Source organism: Barbatula barbatula (assembly GCF_947034865.1).
Source record: "Barbatula barbatula genome assembly, chromosome: 13".
Lineage (NCBI taxonomy): Eukaryota > Metazoa > Chordata > Actinopteri > Cypriniformes > Nemacheilidae > Barbatula > Barbatula barbatula.
Genome location: NC_136776.1, coordinates 21,479,070 through 21,498,368, shown reverse-complemented (window position 1 = coordinate 21,498,368; position 19,299 = coordinate 21,479,070). Strand labels below are relative to the sequence as shown.

The 19,299-nt window shown below is 36.0% G+C and overlaps 2 protein-coding genes across 2 annotated transcripts; both read left to right on the top strand.

Annotated features, from left to right (window-relative positions):
• Window positions 1-352: 352 nt before the first annotated feature.
• Window positions 353-6,541, top strand: LOC306902381 (uncharacterized protein). The gene is made up of 8 exons (XM_079470899.1): window positions 353-654; window positions 1,026-1,349; window positions 1,538-1,876; window positions 2,479-2,604; window positions 3,466-3,759; window positions 3,954-4,244; window positions 4,392-4,430; window positions 5,662-6,541. Exons 1-7 carry the CDS (start codon window positions 597-599, stop codon window positions 4,418-4,420), a joined length of 1,461 nt encoding a protein of 486 aa, XP_079327025.1. The 5' UTR covers window positions 353-596; the 3' UTR covers window positions 4,421-4,430; window positions 5,662-6,541.
• Window positions 6,542-7,738: 1,197 nt separating this feature from the next.
• Window positions 7,739-19,165, top strand: LOC306902397 (uncharacterized protein). Its single transcript, XM_079470919.1, has 12 exons — window positions 7,739-7,902; window positions 8,769-9,095; window positions 9,176-9,517; window positions 11,714-11,839; window positions 12,216-12,521; window positions 13,049-13,327; window positions 13,634-13,933; window positions 14,131-14,169; window positions 14,654-14,692; window positions 16,599-16,676; window positions 17,067-17,372; window positions 17,820-19,165. Exons 1-12 carry the CDS (start codon window positions 7,791-7,793, stop codon window positions 17,954-17,956), a joined length of 2,391 nt encoding a protein of 796 aa, XP_079327045.1. The 5' UTR covers window positions 7,739-7,790; the 3' UTR covers window positions 17,957-19,165.
• The last annotated feature ends 134 nt before the right edge of the window (window positions 19,166-19,299 follow it).

Here is a 19,299-nt window from a genome sequence, read left to right as displayed (position 1 = left end):
AGCAGCTTCGAACGTCCGAATCTGAAACGTTGTAGAGCGTTTGGTAAAGGCACAGAAGGAAGTGTGATGGTCTGTGATAAAATGGGTTAGTGAGACGACACTGAAGCTTCAGCGTGCACATCATGTGAGGTTGTGAAGGGTTTTGTTAGAGCCCAATAAATGTCCCCATGCATTTGAAAGTCTCAAAATCGTATTATGAGCAATAAAGTTTGAGTTAAGCCATTTATAATGATTTCAATCTTTGACTTGGTCTTACCAATATGATTTTCACCATATTGCTAAAGAGAAAAGGAAATTTAACAAGAACCTCCCACCTCTACAAAATGGTCACTACATGATAAAATGATGAAATAAGATGAATGCTGATCACATTATTTGAAGCACCATCATTCTGCTAGATAGACGACAGTCCCAACAATACATAAACGTAACTTACTTGACTACAACATTGCTATTTATCTGTTTTGACTCTGACAAAACACTGCCCAACCTGAAGCTTCAGGGCCATCTAACCATTTTATCACAGACCATCGCACTTCCTTCTATGGTTTTACGAAACGCTCTTCAAACATTTCACATCGCGTCTTTTCAGAACGATGGAGCTGCTGCAGAAAATGCTTGACGTTTTGATTTTGTTCTGTTTGTGTTTGGCTGGTGAGTAGAATTTTTTTATGGTGTGTTTAAACAGACAGATTAGTTTACATGTTTCTAATCTGTGCTTTAAATGTATTTTTATTTATATTTTATTACATTTTCATGTATTTTTGGCAATATGCTCGAAAAGCGCCAATTTACAGTTTACAACATGGCATGTTCTCTTCCTCTCTCTCTTACGTCTCTATTCACCTTGGTTTGTTTTATTTTCATGAGACATACCATGTATTTTAAAATAAATGCTTTTAGCTTTACTATAGTCTTCACACATAAAGAGGCAGGAAAGATAAATGAATGATTGAAATATTGCAAATAAGGAAGTTTTACAACACATTTGAGAAAGTTAAATGTAAATGACTTTTGTTCTCCAGGTGTGTACGGCGCCGATGGAGAGAAGTCAGTGCCCGTGAAGGAGGGAGATTCTGTCACTTTACACACCAATCTTACTGAACTAAAGAAAGATGACGTGATTCTGTGGAAGTTTGGACCTAAAGACATTCTTATAGCTCAGATCAGTATAAAGGAAAGAGAGATATATAATGATGCTTATGGGAGATTCAGAGACCGACTGAAGCTGAACACTCAGACTGGATCTCTCACCATCACGAACATCAGAATCACCGACTCTGGACTTTATAAACTGATCAGTACTAGAACAGACACCCCGCTTATGATATTCAACATCACCGTGGACGGTGAGAAGAGATTTCTGCACTAGCCGACTGACATTACAATTTCTTTTAACAAAACCCTTTTACTTTTAATCTGATTTGTCGTAGTTTTTTCAGTTTTACACCGGGTTTGCACAATGCTTTGTATGAAGGTCTTACAACGCGAGCCTTGAGGTTTTAACTAGTTGTTTCTTCACGTTTTCTTTCTTCAGGTGCGTTTGGTGTTGATCCAGATAAAGTGAAGTCCGTGTCAGTGATGGAGGGAGATTCTATCACTCTTCTCACCGATCTTACTGACACACAGACAGACATCCACATACTTTGGACTTTTAAACTTCAAGAGCCTGTGATAGCCGAGATCATTATGGGAAACCAATCGTGCTTTATCTCTGTCAGTACTGAAGGGATATTTAAAGACCGTCTAAAGATGAACAATCAGACCGGATCTCTCACCATCACAAACATCACTACCAAACACTCTGGACTTTATAAACTACAGATCAGAAGAAGCACCGAAAGATCATTAAAGAGATTCTATGTTGCAGTGTATGGTTAGTATATCACGTATCTGAAATGAACAGTTTTCAATAATGCAATATATGTCCAGCATTTGCTTTGCATAGAAGTTTTAAATATGTACTTAAAATAACAATATAAATATAGTAGACCGGTTCTCAAACTGGGGTCCCCAAGATGATTCCGGTGGGGGGGGGGGGCACGGACTATGTGGCATTTTATGAAATATAGAAACTTATGATTAACTTTATAATATATCAGAAAAACAAGACCACCAACAAAAAAATATGTTCCAGCATCATGTAACAGAATATGTTGTTGAATAAATTAAATTGTAAGTTTAATTGAAGTTTGAGGGGGACCGAAAAGCGATGCACCCCACACAAAGGTGGCCTTGCAATGAAAAAGTTTGAGAACCATGCGCTGCAATAGACAATGAGAAGATAATACGAACACATATATAGTCATAATGAGCATTTCAGAGAAAGATTGTATCACTCACCAGAACCACAGACACTTTTTTTCAGTTTAATTATCAGGCAAGACACTATCGTTCAACTTCAGCAGGTGATCTAGTGATCTAGCTGATGTTTTTAGTGATTAAGATAAATGAGTGTGTGTGTGTTTCTCATTCCAGCATCAGGAATATCTTCAGGTGCTGTAGCAGGTATAGTTATTGTTGTTCTGCTGGCCGTGTCTGGAGCCTTCTGCATATTTGTGTTTTGCTTTTGCCGCAGAACCTCTAAAACACAACAACAAAATAGTAAGTATTGGTAAAAATCATATTCTCTTAAACGCGGAATGTCTGTGTTAAAATTAAGGCTACAACGCATCAATAAATAACTCAGCAACAAAAGAACTACAAATGACTACAAACATGACGGGGGAAACAGGAGACAAACTTAACACAAAGTAAAACACACAAACTAAAAGTCCCCCAAATTTGCACAAAACAAGAGGTAAACCAACATGTGACGATATGATTTAAATATTTAATGCAACCAGCCCTCCACTGTAAAACTTTCCTGCCATAAATTAAATGTACAATTTTGTTTTAAACATACATTTATCCTGTTCTTGTATTTTCTTTTATAGAACAAGACTAAATATCTTAGGTCACATTTATTTTTATGTTAATGTATTTAAGATGCTTTCAATATTTTTACTATAAAACAAAAACGCACAGCAAGAATGTCATTTTTGTAGTGTTGCTGTGCCAGTAGTGAGACCAGTCTCGTCTTGCTCAGTTTGAATCTTAAAAGTCAAAGTGTTTTAATGTGGATGAAAGTAAAGTTGAACTCAAACAGCACTAATAGGAAAGTGCACTCCCTATAGATGCACAAGATGGCGCCTGTGAGCTTTTCGGTGTCGTGAAATACTGTGTGAAGGATTTTTGGCCAGTAAATATGGATAAAAAAAAGATAGGCCTAAGCTATATGACATCTTTACATTGCTGAGCACTTTGTTAACTCAATAGTGTCATACCACCGGAAATTAGCAGACTCTTGGCGCCATCTTGTGAAATCTACAGTAAATTACTGGCAAACCTGCTGCAAAACTACTGCAAAGTTGTGTAGTAATTAAAATTTTGGAAATATAACTGCAAACCTTGTGTGTTTGACAGATAAACTGTCTATGAATGAGGGAGAATCTTTCACTTTAAACTCTGGTCACACTGAACTAGAAGACAGTGAAGTGACGTGGAGGTTTGGAAACAAACCCGTAGCTACAATCAGTGGAATTCCGGCATCTGTTTGTGTTGAAGAGAGATTTAAAGAAAGAGTTCATGTGGATCGTCAAACTGGATCTCTGACCGTCAGAAACAGCAGAGCCGAAGACTCTGGACTTTATCAACTACAGATCAGCAGAAAAGACAACCCAGAGAAATCAGAACAGAAATTAATTGTTGTGGTCCATGGTGAGCAAGCCGAGGTCTTTGAGATCACTGTACAGTAAATGAAAGTTTATTTGCTTAAAAATGATCAAGTTGATGTTGTATTAAAACTGTAGCAAGAAGTACACCGGCAGAGAGATCTGTAATGAGAAAGTGATATGAACTTCTTTCCTTGTTGTCGCTGCACCATTTAATTTCTGCATTTCTGTTTCTGACAGAGAAAATACACAACGTGTCAGTGATGGAGGGAGATTCTTTCAATCTTAACACTATGATACAGAGACCTGATATGATCAAGTGGGAGTTTGGACACAGGTGTATAGCTGAAGTCATTGGTATACAACCGGCTGTTAGTGCTGTTTTTGATGACAGATTCACAGACAGACTGGAGCTCGACCATCAGACTGGATCTCTCACCATCAGAAACAGCAGAACCACAGACTCTGGACGCTACGTACTGAAGATCGGCTCTGAGGATTCAGAATGGAAATTCAACGTCACTGTCAGAGGTGAGTCGCTCAATTTCAATTCCTTACTTTTTTCATACCTGCTAAAAACTAATATTTCGCTTCTCAAATTCATTTATCTTATTTTAGGCTTGTTTAGATATGTTTACTTGACAAAAAGACAAATCTATGTTTATATTGTTTAAACAGGCCCGCCTCCTTGGAAACAACGTCCATAGTCGAAAAAAGGTGAGATTTATTCCTGCTGTTTGACTGAACCTAATTTTACACGTAACGTTCAGTGTTTCCTTAACAGAGAACCCCTCAGTCAAAAAACATCCCAAGTGCTTTAAAAGCTGCCCAACTTGGCAACCCCGTGCACAATATATAACACAGTGGTTCACAGAGGTTCTGAGACTGGGGGGATCCAGGGGGGCCCGAGATCTTTTAAGGAGTTTTTGTAATTTCAATGCAATCAAATATCAGAAAAATAAGACCACCAACCAAAAGAATTGATGTTCCAGTATTGTATAACTGAATATATCTTTTGATCTGTTTTAAATTCTAAGTTTGGGATTATAATTCTTTATTTGGGGAACCGCAAAGCAGTGCACTCTACACAAAGGGGCTTATAAGGTAATACTTTGAGAACCAATGGTCTAGCATCACACATCTCTGGATGAAGGGGCTGCTTGATTATGAAGAACACGATTACTGACCGACTTTTGGAATAATACAAAAAATAAGTAACTTGAATTTAACTGAAAGACCAATAGAAATCTGCACTAATCGAAATTTCATCCGGGTGGATTAAGGTGTTTATATGAAGGCTTTTCAGTTCGATTAAGTAACATCTTGTAATGTCTTGTTCTGAAATGTTGTTTACACACACACACAACACCCTTTTAACTTCCACAGAAAACACACAATGAAAATGATTTTAAACTCACTCAGACTGGATGAGCAGACAGGTTTCACCACATTTCTGTGTCAAGCCTTGTTGGCATTAGTTCGAAAACTTGATTCAAGTCAAACAGTTCAGCTTCTGTAGAAAAATAGAAAAACGTAGATAATCTCCACACATATCAAATATATATTTATGGTGGTTAGCTGGGAAACTGGTAACCGGTAACCGTAAAGTCATTATATTGCATAAAACCAAGCTTCTTTAATTGATCATATTTTAATGCGGTTTAGATATTTTACTTATACATGACAAATATATGTGAGCAATAAATACAACTTAAAGGAGTTTTGCATTGATAGAAAACATAGTTCTAGTTTATTTGTGAACATGTTGCATTTTGGCCGGATTTACTGGTTAATCGGGAAGAGAGAAGTTATGATGGAAAAACCTGAAGGTGTTGTAAGACATCTATGCGTTGCACAAAAGAAAGAATTAATATTTGGTGAACTGTTCCTGAAATTTAACACAGTTTCATTTTCTCTTTTAACGCATGTGGTTTTTCCTGTTTCTTAGTGCCTTCCACAGAAAACCAAGAGGCGTTACAAATACCTTTGATGAGTGAAGATGCTTCAGGTAGAAGAAATTATGGAATCAGAAAAGAAGCTGTTAATGTTGTGGATGATCAGAAGGGAATAAGCACACATTAAACAAATATGTTTAAAAGGCATCAATCTGAAATTCTATGGGAACGTAGTCCATTTAAAAGAAAAAAATCATTATTATTTTAAGATATACATCTATGTGATATGCATCTAGTTTTGTATTATTGTTTCAATGCTTTCTACGCAAAAACTTTATCTATCTCTAGAGGGGAAGATGCTTTACAAATGGCTTCAGAAATGCAATGTACCAGAACAATATAAATGCCTTACCTTTGACACATTTTTTAAGATGTCGTGGCAAGTGTCTTTTGGTTAAGACAGCTCAAGCACACTTCTGGGATCAGACTCGAGCCTTTTATAATTTTTTTGTTTATCAGAACAAGCTTAGTTTTAACTCATGTCAAAACTGTGAAATAATCCTCCTGCATTGTGAACAAATCCCATAAAAAACTGTAATATTCTGCCAGCTGCGTCATTAATATACCATAAAATAATAGTTTTTCCTCAAAAATTACATGCTACATTACAATATACAGTAAAATGATTGTTTTTCCTTTAAAGTTAAATGTTTTTCTAGTAAATTTGATATTTTTTACGGTTTTGATTGTATTTTAAGAATTACATGAAAAATTTGTAAATAAAACTTAACAATTGTGTACTATTACAGTTTTATGGACATAAACAGAAAATGTGTAAAAATAATAAATAGTCTAAAATTCTGTACAATAATATGTTTTACAGGGTGTCTTTATCTTTATGTCCTTGTTGAAATTTATGAAATTATGAGTGTCTATATTATTGTTGATTCATTTCTTTAGTTCAACATTCACCTTCACTGTCAAGATTATCTTAAGAAACAATCTAAAGAATCATAGTAAAAAATGGAAGTTAGAAACTCGTCATATTTAGGTAAAAAGAACAACACACACGCATGCACGCTCACATGCACGCACACACACTTGTGTGTAAGTTGCCCTTAAGAAATTCACATTTACCAAAGAAATCCACACGTCCTCCCAAGGAACAGGTTCGATTACTTTAGTTATTTCCGTGAGCACAAATCTTAATGCTATTCCAGGGAACTGTGTGCCTCTTAAAGTTTGGCAAGGGCCCTTTTCTATTCTGACATGACAATGTCTCTGTGTACAAGGTAGGGTTCAGAAAGAAATTATTGATTTAGTCAGTGTGGAAGAACATGAGGGATCTGTATAAAGCTCAGACCTGAAGCTAAAAACACATGCATGCATGTTCAAGTCGGCGTGAAACAGAAGTGCCGATTATGTTTTCTTCTGAGTCTTGATGTATATCTGAATGACATGAGATGAATGTTGGACAGGGCTTGATTTAGGGAAATGATTGGGTTGTTGGAATTTAGAAGTCTGGCATTGGACAGTCTGGAACAGTTGGGAGGTGGAAAGGAATTTTATCATTCTGATTAAAGATTATGAGGGCACATAAATGTAAAAAAATCAAAAGCACACACAAATAAATTATTATAATGAAAACTCCAATATTGCATGAAAAAGTAAGAACTTGGATTTCTCAATGACCTTAAACAAACCGCTGCAGATGTGCTATTATGTTCCTCCTGTCTGATGGTGGTTCATACAGATTGGACAATTCCGGCATTATGGATGTGAAGTATTTGACTAAACCTCTGAAGATAGAGTATGTGACATCGCTCTAAAGAGTATCTATTTAAGCCTGATTCTCACAGGTGTGTAAATTCTTACAGCTTATAGATGGCGCATCAGAGGGTGTAATGCCGGCATCAACCATCAGGGGCCAAGAGGGAGTCACGACAGAAATAGTGATAAAGAGAGAACTGAAATGATCGCTTGTGTGGCTCTGAAAAGACATGAAAAAAAGGGAAAAGTTACAAGGTACTCATGAATATTTAAATAATTTGCACCGCCCAGTGAAACAAAAAACATAGGCTCCCTACAGAAACCTATATATATATATATATATATATATATATATGTGGACTATTCTTGCTTAATCTGGTCTGTGCAGTTCAGGAGCTCGAGAGATGCATTGATGCAGTTTTATGAATTCTTCTCATCATCATTAAACGAAAGGCTATTTTACATCAATATGAAGAAAACTTTTACTATAAATGTGTTGTTTTATCTTCTATTTCATTTGTGCGGTAAGTGCATTACTTCTGTTTGTCTTAAACACTTTTTCTTTCGGTGTTCTTCAGTTGCAATTCATTCAGACTTTGTTGAACCACTTTAAGACACATTGCATTCGCATTATAGTCCTTTCGCACGGGATAAGTATTATTATCTGGGGATCTCGTGGGATTTATGATGTCCCCACATCTGTATTTCATGTGGCGCATTCGTGATTAGTGAAGGATTGCACTCAAATTTACGGATTTATTTGTAGCACTTTATCTATCAGTCCTGTTTCCCACGTGTGTACTTATTCCAGTAAATATAATAACTAGGTACTAGGGGCGTAAGTGAGGGGGATGTATGTGATTTGTTTATTAACAATAAAAACGATGGATACAATGACAGATTGGTACAAAATGTATAAAAAATAAGATATAAAACGCTTCCCATTTAAATGGGTGATACTAGAAAAGTGTATAATGATTTGAGGACGGACCTGTCGGAATTTGAGATCCGAGATTGCGATCCGGACAAAAGATCACCGAGCGCGAGCGCGGGTGTCAAATGTAATTACGGGAGTTTCCATGAGAAATAACAAAACGGTTAAATAGATTATATTATTGTTTTGAATTATACACTAAAAGAGGTGTAGCTATCACTTTTATCTGCACAATGTACACAATGTATACGAGATAACCGAGCAGACATTTTTAAAATAAAAGTTTTAATAAAATGAGCCACCAAAATATATTTTATGAGTCAGTCATCATTTTGCAAACCATATCATATCATCTTTTTTTATGTTCAAATGTTTCTTGGTTTTTCACTTTCATCCCCCTGTAAAAATGGTCTTATTTATTTTCCTTGGTCTGAATTGTCTCTGTTTGTTCTTCAGGTGTGTTTGGTGTTGATCCAGATCAAGAGAAGTTAGTGTCAGTGATGGAGGGAGAATCTGTCACTTTACAAACTGATATTACTGACATACAGAGCTATTATCTGACATTGTGGAGGTTTGGAGATGAAGGCGTTACCATAGCTCGACTCAACAGAGATAAGATCATATATAGTGATATTCCTGCATTTAGAGACAGAATGATGTTGGATGATCAGACTGGATCTCTCACCATCACAAACAGCAGATTCAAACACTCTGGACTTTATAAGATGGAGATCAGCAACAGCACCGGGACGTTTGTAAAGAAATTCCGTCTTAGAGTCAACGGTAACTATTAAACTACAAGCTTAATAACTGACTGTAAATTGTATAGTTATAATCTTTCTATGTGAAACTGTTTCTTTTAGATTCTCCGTTTTTGATCGATGCTGAAAAAGGTGAATTAAAGACGGTGTCGGTAACGGAGGGAGATCCTGCCTATCTGAAGATGGAAGATGTTGAAATTCTGAGATATGATCTGATAGTGTGGAGGTTTGGAGATGACGGCATTCTTATAGTGAAAGGTGACAGAGAAGACAAAAAGACCACATTTAGTTATGATGAGATATATGGAGACAGACTGGAGCTGAACTATCAGACCGGATCTCTCACCATCACAGACGCCAGAATCACAGACACTGGACTTTATAAAGTAAAGATCAGCGGTGACAGAAGAGCCGAATACTTGAGATTCATTCTGACTGTCAGTGGTGAGTAGATCACTTCAGCATCATATAGTGCTTTCATACTTAATAGTGTTTAAGATCAATGAGTGTGTGTGTGTTTCTCTCTTCAGCATCATATAGTGCTTTCATACTTAATAGTGTTTAAGATCAATGAGCGTGTGTGTGTTTCTCTCTCCAGCATCATATAGTGCTTTCATACTTAATAGTGTTTAAGATCAATGAGTGTGTGTGTGTTTCTCACTCCAGCATCATATAGTGCTTTCATACTTAATAGTGTTTAAGATCAATGAGTGTGTGTGTGTTTCTCTCTTCAGCATCATATAGTGCTTTCATACTTAATAGTGTTTAAGATCAATGAGCGTGTGTGTGTTTCTCTCTCCAGCATCATATAGTGCTTTCATACTTAATAGTGTTTAAGATCAATGAGTGTGTGTGTGTTTCTCACTCCAGCATCATATAGTGCTTTCATACTTAATAGTGTTTAAGATCAATGAGTGTGTGTGTGTTTCTCACTCCAGCATCATATAGTGCTTTCATACTTAATAGTGTTTAAGATCAATGAGTGTGTGTGTGTTTCTCACTCCAGCATCATATAGTGCTTTCATACTTAATAGTGTTTAAGATCAATGAGTGTGTGTGTGTTTCTCTCTTCAGCATCATATAGTGCTTTCATACTTAATAGTGTTTAAGATCAATGAGCGTGTGTGTGTTTCTCTCTCCAGCATCATATAGTGCTTTCATACTTAATAGTGTTTAAGATCAATGAGTGTGTGTGTGTTTCTCACTCCAGCATCATATAGTGCTTTCATACTTAATAGTGTTGAAGATCAATGAGTGTGTGTGTGTTTCTCTCTCCAGCATCATATAGTGCTTTCATACTTAATAGTGTTTAAGATCAATGAGTGTGTGTGTGTTTCTCACTCCAGCATCATATAGTGCTTTCATACTTAATAGTGTTTAAGATCAATGAGTGTGTGTGTGTTTCTCACTCCAGCATCATATAGTGCTTTCATACTTAATAGTGTTTAAGATCAATGAGTGTGTGTGTGTTTCTCACTCCAGCATCATATAGTGCTTTCATACTTAATAGTGTTTAAGATCAATGAGTGTGTGTGTGTTTCTCACTCCAGCATCATATAGTGCTTTCATACTTAATAGTGTTTAAGATCAATGAGTGTGTGTGTGTTTCTCACTCCAGCATCATATAGTGCTTTCATACTTAATAGTGTTTAAGATCAATGAGTGTGTGTGTGTTTCTCACTCCAGCATCATATAGTGCTTTCATACTTAATAGTGTTTAAGATCAATGAGTGTGTGTGTGTGTTTCTCACTCCAGCATCATATAGTGCTTTCATACTTAATAGTGTTGAAGATCAATGAGTGTGTGTGTGTTTCTCACTCCAGCATCATATAGTGCTTTCATACTTAATAGTGTTGAAGATCAATGAGTGTGTGTGTGTTTCTCACTCCAGCATCATATAGTGCTTTCATACTTAATAGTGTTTAAGATCAATGAGTGTGTGTGTGTTTCTCACTCCAGCATCATATAGTGCTTTCATACTTAATAGTGTTTAAGATCAATGAGCGTGTGTGTGTTTCTCACTTCAGCATCATATAGTGCTTTCATACTTAATAGTGTTTAAGATCAATGAGTGTGTGTGTGTTTCTCACTCCAGCATCATATAGTGCTTTCATACTTAATAGTGTTTAAGATCAATGAGTGTGTGTGTGTTTCTCACTTCAGCATCATATAGTGCTTTCATACTTAATAGTGTTTAAGATCAATGAGTGTGTGTGTGTTTCTCACTTCAGCATCATATAGTGCTTTCATACTTAATAGTGTTTAAGATCAATGAGTGTGTGTGTGTTTCTCACTTCAGCATCATATAGTGCTTTCATACTTAATAGTGTTTAAGATCAATGAGTGTGTGTGTGTTTCTCTCTCCAGCATCATATAGTGCTTTCATACTTAATAGTGTTTAAGATCAATGAGTGTGTGTGTGTTTCTCTCTTCAGCATCGTATAGTGCTTTCATACTTAATAGTGTTTAAGATCAATGAGTGTGTGTGTGTTTCTCACTCCAGCATCATATAGTGCTTTCATACTTAATAGTGTTTAAGATCAATGAGTGTGTGTGTGTTTCTCTCTTCAGCATCGTATAGTGCTTTCATACTTAATAGTGTTTAAGATCAATGAGCGTGTGTGTGTTTCTCTCTCCAGCATCAGGTGTGTCTTCAGGTGGTGTAGCAGGTATAGTTATTGTTGTTCTGCTGGTCTTGTCTGGAGCCGTCGGTGTATTTGTGTTTTTCAATCGACGCAGGACCTCTGCATTAAAAAAACAAAATGGTAAGAATTGGTAAAAATCATATTATCTGAAATAGCATAAATGTCTTAAAATTCCCAACACATGTTTGTGTGTCTGTGCTTTTGTGTATGCGTTTGTTCATGTTTGCATGACATCGAAACCCATAATGATTAAAAACAATAAAAATTATATTTCTGATTGTTTGCTGTTTTACTTTACTGTGAAGAATAGACGTTTTACTCTTAAGAACTGAAGAGAGTTTTTGTTCTGAGACTTGAATGCAGTATTACACCATAACAATTTATGAATATTTACAATAAAACTGAGTGCGCAAATAATGTATTTTATTAGACCCGACTCAGTGATTCCAGCTGTATTGATGCACTGAACGTGTCTTTGTTCTGTTTTGTTCTCTAGATGGACTCATTGATCAGTCAGTGTCAGTGAAGCCAGAAGATACTGTCATTCTAAACACTGGTGTTAAAGAAATACATGAAGATGACGAGATAACATGGATGTTTGAAGACACATCAATAGCTAAAATGAAAGGAAATCAAACTATTGAAAATATTGATGAGAGATTCAGAGGCAAACTGAAGCTGAACCCTCAGACTGGATCTCTCACCATCACAGACACCAAACCTGAACACACTGGCCTATACAAAGCAAAGATGAGACTTCAAGATGTGCCATCATCCCAGATAATCAGTGTTTCTGCCAGTGGTAAACTGAACACTTTCTTTCTATAGAGTATTTAGATCAACACTGTAAAGACAGAGAAACTCAAACATTAGTTTACTTTATACAACGATTAGTTTCAGTTCTTGATTCTGATTGGTCAATAGCTGTGGTTCATTCACAATAAAGCACAGCAATGAGCACCACACATACAGATGAGTCTTCAGTAACAGAGGAAAACAAAAGGGTTTGTATACAAACATTGAAACACATTATTAAATAATCAACACGACTACAAAGAAAACAAACTGAATACAAAGTAAAGCACATAAACTAAAAGTCCCTAAAATTACAAAACATAAGAGACAAACTAACTGTGTGACACATGAAGCTCTCAGAATCAGTTCAGTGATCTTTCTTACTCAGATTTCTTTAGGACGGTTAACCTTGATATGTGTAAACATGTGAGTCTGATGTAAATGATCAATGCACATGAGCCTCCTGTAATAACTTGAATCTTCACACTCACTTGATGTTTTTGTGTGTCTGTATTGTCTTTGTGTGTTTGACAGATAAACTGTATGTGAATGAAGGAGATCCTTTCACTTTAAGCTCTGGTCAGACTGAACTAGGAGACGATGTCATGATATGGAGGTTTAAAGACAAACTTATAGCTACGATCAATGGAAGTGAAGCATCTGTTTGTGTTGAAGAGGAATTTAAAGGCAGAGTTCATGTGGATCTTCAAACTGGATCTCTGACCGTCAGAAACAGCAAAACTAAAGACTCTGGACTTTATCAACTAGAGATCAAAGAGAAACAAGAAAGAAATTTCAATGTTACTGTCCGTGGTGAGTAACCCGAGGTCTTTGTATTACAATACATTCAAGTTTAAATTTAAAGTTTGAGCATTTCAAAATGTTATAATGTGTTAATTTATCTACACATACAAATTCCCTTCCGATAGTTTCTTTCAACCCCATTGAGTTTCATAAGCATAACATTAAAAATCTTATAGAATTAATGGGTTAATATAAATAAATATGTAGCATGAAGTACATGGGCAGAAAGTGTGTTTTGGCCCATGAACCTGTCTGTAACTTCTAGTTTATTTGTCGTTTTGCTTATTTTAATGTCTGCATTTCTGTTTCTGACAGAGAGATTTAAGAAGGTGTCAGTGATGAAGGGAGAATCTTTCACTCTCAACACTGGAGATGCTTTCATACAGAGACCTGATATGATCCAGTGGGAGTTTGGACACAAGTCTATAGCTGAACTCATTGGAAAAAGACCTGCTGTTGTTGATAAAGATGACAGATTCACAGACAGACTGGAGCTCGACCATCAGACTGGATCTCTCACCGTCACAAACAGCAGAACCACAGACTCTGGACTTTATACACTGAAGATCTCTGGCCCTGAGGATTCAGAATTGAAATTCAGTGTCACTGTCAGAGGTGAGTCGCTCAATATCAAAGGAAGAAAAAACAACCTTTCACAATAACTGCAACAGTGGCTGCTGGACAGTTATTTTCATTACCCCAAATAATGTCATAATATTTTTCACAATTATACTTCTGAAGTGAATTTTTCTTGTTTTAAAGATGTTTATACTTGACAAGACGACACATTTATGTTTATATTGTTGAAACAGGTCGGCTTCCTTGGGAAAAACGTCCAGAGCAGAAAGAAGGTGAGATTTATTCCTGCTGTTTGACTGAATCTAGTTCAACCCGTAACGTTCAGTGTTTCCTTAACAGATGATTATACAATAATCTCATCTGAGTAACACCAGAAAGAGAAATTAGAAAGAAAATTCACTGTTACTGTCCGTGATGAAAGCCGAGGTCTTTGAGATCAGTATACAATACATTCAAGTTTAATTGTTAAAACAATTGATTCATGATTCAATAAAAATGTTATGTGTTCACTTATCTTCACATACAAATGCACATTTTCCTTATTGTATCAAAAGTTTAAATTACAATGGAAATATAGTTTCAAGCGTTACATCCAGTTGAGTTTCATCAGCGTAACAGTGAAATCTAATAAGATTAATGGGTTAAAATTGTCCTAATGTTTTTCTCAATTATTTCTGAAGTTAATTTATCTTGTTTTAAGGTTTAAATGTTTTTACTTGAAAAGAAGAAAAATCTTTATTTATATTGTTTAAACAGACCAGCCTACTTGTGAAAATCTTCCAGAGCAGAAAGAAGGTGAGATTTATTCCTGCTGTTTGACTGAACCTAGTTTAACCCGTAACGTACAGATACCTTGCAGCGAAAATGACTCCATTACAACTTACAAGTCACAGTATCCAAAAGGACTTGAGTAAAAGTCTTGGAGTCTCTGATTTCAACAGCACTTGAGTATTTTACACTGAATGTAGACTCAACGCAGCACTAGTCCTCAACACTTACGAGACAAGTCAATGACAAAAAAAGAAACAGTTGATTCATGAGGAGAGGAATCGCATCAAACTGAACCCAAAATCAATGTGGACACCACAGACTTCTATTACAGACACACAAGTCTCAATTAAGATCAAGAAAAGCAAACCAATGTCCTCCAAGAGCTCTCTTCATTTAAACAGAATAATTAAATAATGTAAAGTAAAATTACAAAAGTCAAAAGTCTTTTTGCACTGGATGTGCTGGTTTTGTTCTTCTCGCCGGCTGCAGTCTTGTTCTCTTCCCACATAAAACTCCAGCGATGTCAACGACCTGATAATGCCCCCGCATTCACATAGAGAAGCCATGTTGACAAGTTTCACGAAGTAAGGGCACAAATGCACAATACTTTTGCACATTTACACATTTGGCAGACGCTTTTATCCAAAGCGATTGCATTACATTGCATTATTCTCTACATTTACATAGGTTTCTGCAATACCCTCGGATCCAACCCAAAACCTTGCTCTTACCGCTGAGCTACAGGAAAGATATATATTTCAATGCCCCGTAAATGGCAATATTGCTTCTTCTGTAGCAGAAATAAACTGCAGATAAAGTTATTTGTCATGCAAAATGTAACGTGTAATTGCAAAGAGTACATATACTTATTATACAATGTAGTCAAGTAGAGAGGAAAAGTTGCTAATATCTTTAATACTCAGTACAACTTAAGTACTTTCCTGTAGCTCTGTGGTAAGAGCATTGAGTTAACAACGCAAGGTTGTGGGTTGGATCCCAGGGGATTGCAGATACCTAGGATAATGCAATGTAATGCATTGTAAGTCGCTTTGGATAAAAAGTGTCTGCCAAATATGTAAATGTACTCCAATACTTTAGTAATGCACACACACACACACATTAACTAGTGATGTGACGAAGGTTTTGTGAAGCACTGTACCGAAGGTTGATTAGTTTTGCAATAACCACGTGACCATCTTTTACATCCAAAGCTTCATTTTTAGACACAATCACGTGACTGCTTCCTAATCCGATTAAAATGTTTCATGAACCCTTGAGCAGGTTTCTTTTGTCTTTCGCTTCAGTAGTGGATTTGGTCTACAACTGTCCCATGTGTAAGAACGTTCCTGAAAGCAAAAAAGGTAGTGAATAAAAAAAGAAATAGACCCTCGCATTGTTTAAGACGTCCTGTTTCTTGAACTTGAAAAGTATTTTTTATTATTATACTAGGCCTTCCCACAAAAAACAAATCACAAGCATGTCACAGTTGTATTTTATTTTGTCATGTATACATCGACATGAACTTACTGGTTTAGGACTAAAGTAAAGGTTTCTGTGAACGAGGCTGCTAATGTTGATCAATGCAAATACATGTAAAACATTTATTTTGTTCCTTTTAATCTTTCTTAAATACATTCATAGACTTTGTTATTCATACAGTATGTAGACCTAAGTGCTACATCAACACTAACAAATTAAAAACGGGTTATTTTTATTCATGTTAAGATGTATTACATGAAACAAAACATAAATGGGCACAAGTGGAGCATTTCCCTCCTTTGACCTCAAGATGGCGATAGTGCGCACTGTCTAGAAAAGCCTCCATTAATGAACCATGTATGGATACACTTGATGGAAAAGCCTCAGTGCTTCCCAAAGCTTCATTTCACCATCACTCATTTTAACTCACTATGATCATGTTTTCTTTCAGAATCCACAGAAAATACACCAGAAGAGTCAAAGCCGCCAACAAGTCCAGACTCACCCATCAGAGCAAAGGAGCAGACGGGTTAGACCACATTTCTGCTGCATGTTGCCCTGATAGATTATCTGTAGTGAAAAAACTAAATTATGTCTTTCTGTGTCTTCTGTCCAACACAAAAAAGTGAATCTGAAGCCACATAATAGCTTTTTGTGAGGAACGTTGACAATATTAACTTATATTATTGTCTTCTCTTAAATCGATTGTGAATATTCAGTTATTTGGCGGCTCTAGATGTGTTAAAAGTCCTCTGCTCTTTCCTCTAAAGCATTTTATTAACAGTGTTTACTTTAGTCTTTATGTCCCATGAACCAAACTAAAAACTACAGTCTTATCTTTCACAATTATGCTTCTCAAGTTAATTCATCTTGTTATATCACTTGTTTATTTTAATGTCTGCATTTCTGTTTCTGACAGAGAACATTAAGACGGTGTCACTGATGGAGGGAAAATGGTTATTTATCAGGACTGGGGATGTTCACACAAAGAGACCTGATATGATCAAGTGGGAGTTTGAAGGCATTTGTATTGCTGAACTCTCTGGAAATAAACCTGCTGCTGCTGCTGATGTTAATAAAGATCACAGATTCAGAGGCAGACTGGAGCTGAACCCTCAACATGGATCTCTCACCATCAGACACACAAGAACCACAGACTCTGGACTTTACACACTGAGGATCAGAACAGGGAATAAATACTGGAAAATTCTTGTCAATGTCAAAGGTGAGTCGCTCAATTCCAAAGAAATGTTTTTTTATTGGTTAAAAACAACCTTTCACAATAACTGCAACTTTAACAGTAACTTGATAAAAGTCACTGATGCATTTTTACCTTCATTATCAAACTACATGAACATAATAACAGTTTACTGGACAGTAGTTAAGATACTTATTTTCTGCACCCCTAAAAACTCTTCATTTCTTTTACAACTGCTTCTCAGGTTCATCTTGTTTTAAGGATGTTTAGATTTTACTTAAGACAAAGATGAATGTACAGATACAATACAAATACCTTGCACTTGTGCTCTTTCAGTTTATATGAAACAGGGAAACTTGAAGGTTTTATAAGACATCAGTTGAAATTCGTATTGGCTATTCCTTCAAATTCAGAAATATTCCTTTAAGCACAGTTTCATTTTCTCTTAACATGTCGTTTTTTCTCTGTTTCTAGTGTTTTCTAAAAAAGAAGGGAACAATTCAGAGACTCACACACTGACTGATCCTTTATTGCTTGGTCATGTTGTAGAAAATAAACAGGAGATGAGTCCACAAAACCTTTGTATAATGAATGTGTTTCTGAAACCCTGAATGTGATGTGAAGTTAAAGTGACTCTGAGATTCTGTGTTCATATGTTCACAAGTTCAGTTTAGTGTCACACAAACAGACTTTGAATATAAAGTTTTGTCCTCATTATTATGATCTTCATCCAAGAACCGCACCTCCACTGACATGTAAACAACCAACCAGAGTTTGTTTATTTACACAACATTTACATTCATGTGACAGACCTTCATTGAGTAAAGTGTTCTCTGTGAGTGCTTGTACAGAAAATGACAAGTGACACGTGACGTGTGTAGACTGTGTTATCAGAAATACTGTCCACAAGTAATGAGAAGTAACTCTTAAAACAAAGCAGAATCATTCTGCATGAACTGACTGTCAGAGGGACCACTAGCCCCCTTCATAAATGAACAGAAATAAACATTGATCATGTTTATGATATATTGACACATTAACTGTAAATGTAGTCGCTTCATTCATTTGTTCACATTATGTTATTAACGGCTGCGATGTGCTGTTCTGTCTTCTGTCTGATCTTTTCTGTCCTCTAGTGGACAAACAATATTCTAGGTTTTCAGTCTTCGTACAATCTGGATCTGTTGAAACAATAACGGTGTGTATTTCCCCTCAAAGTTCAGTTTAAACTGTAACAAATAGGGCGTGTATACCATTTTGGGGGCCCTAAGCAAAGTCAAGACCTGAGACCCCCCACACATTGCCTAACATTTTTAGTTTGAATTTGCACAGCAGTATTGAGTACATCATGGAAGTAATGAGACATATATACATACAAAAAAAATTGATTTATTTGACCTTGAACCTCATAACAGCACAACTTTCTCTACAGTTTGTAACAAGAATAAAACTTCTTGGTTTTGGGATGAAAAAGTGTCCTTGTTTAATTCAGAATAACACAGAATGATTTTACCTACAGTACAAGAAAGTAAAATGTTCAAGATTCTTCTTTTCATTGCCCTTTTCACAGCATTGTTTTGTGTAAAATTAGTATAAGGTTCATTTTCCTTTGCTTTCTTTCGTTTTTGAGCACTTCTTGCGTATACCTGAGCCACTAGGGGGCCACCAAGGGTTTGCGTTGTGGAATCAGCCTGTTTCTGTATCTTTGTTTTTTTGATGTTATTGTGTTAATGAAATTATGATTTTTTTGTTTGATTAACAGAATGTGAACATATGATGTTTGTAATATTGTTGAAAAAATAAAGATTTCTTTAGTCGCCAACATAAGTGATTTTTTCCATTAAATAGAAATGCTTGTCAGGACAACACCATCAGTGTCAAGAGTTTCATATGATCGTCTCAGGTGTGGATATTCATGGCAACACGTTTCAGTGAATTCATTCATATTCCTTAA

What these genes read in the sequence shown, in the direction of transcription:
- LOC306902381 (XM_079470899.1), top strand. Translation starts at nt 597, where the DNA reads ATGGAGCTGCTGCAGAAAATGCTTGACGTTTTGATTTTGTTCTGTTTG. An exon ending in ATTCAACATCACCGTGGACG is followed by an intron (nt 1,350 to 1,537) that starts GTGAGAAGAGAT and finishes TTCTTTCTTCAG; the next exon opens with GTGCGTTTGGTGTTGATCCA. An exon ending in ATTAATTGTTGTGGTCCATG is followed by an intron (nt 3,760 to 3,953) that starts GTGAGCAAGCCG and finishes TGTTTCTGACAG; the next exon opens with AGAAAATACACAACGTGTCA.
- LOC306902397 (XM_079470919.1), top strand. Translation starts at nt 7,791, where the DNA reads ATGCAGTTTTATGAATTCTTCTCATCATCATTAAACGAAAGGCTATTT. An exon ending in ATTCCGTCTTAGAGTCAACG is followed by an intron (nt 9,096 to 9,175) that starts GTAACTATTAAA and finishes TGTTTCTTTTAG; the next exon opens with ATTCTCCGTTTTTGATCGAT. An exon ending in ATTCAGTGTCACTGTCAGAG is followed by an intron (nt 13,934 to 14,130) that starts GTGAGTCGCTCA and finishes TTGTTGAAACAG; the next exon opens with GTCGGCTTCCTTGGGAAAAA.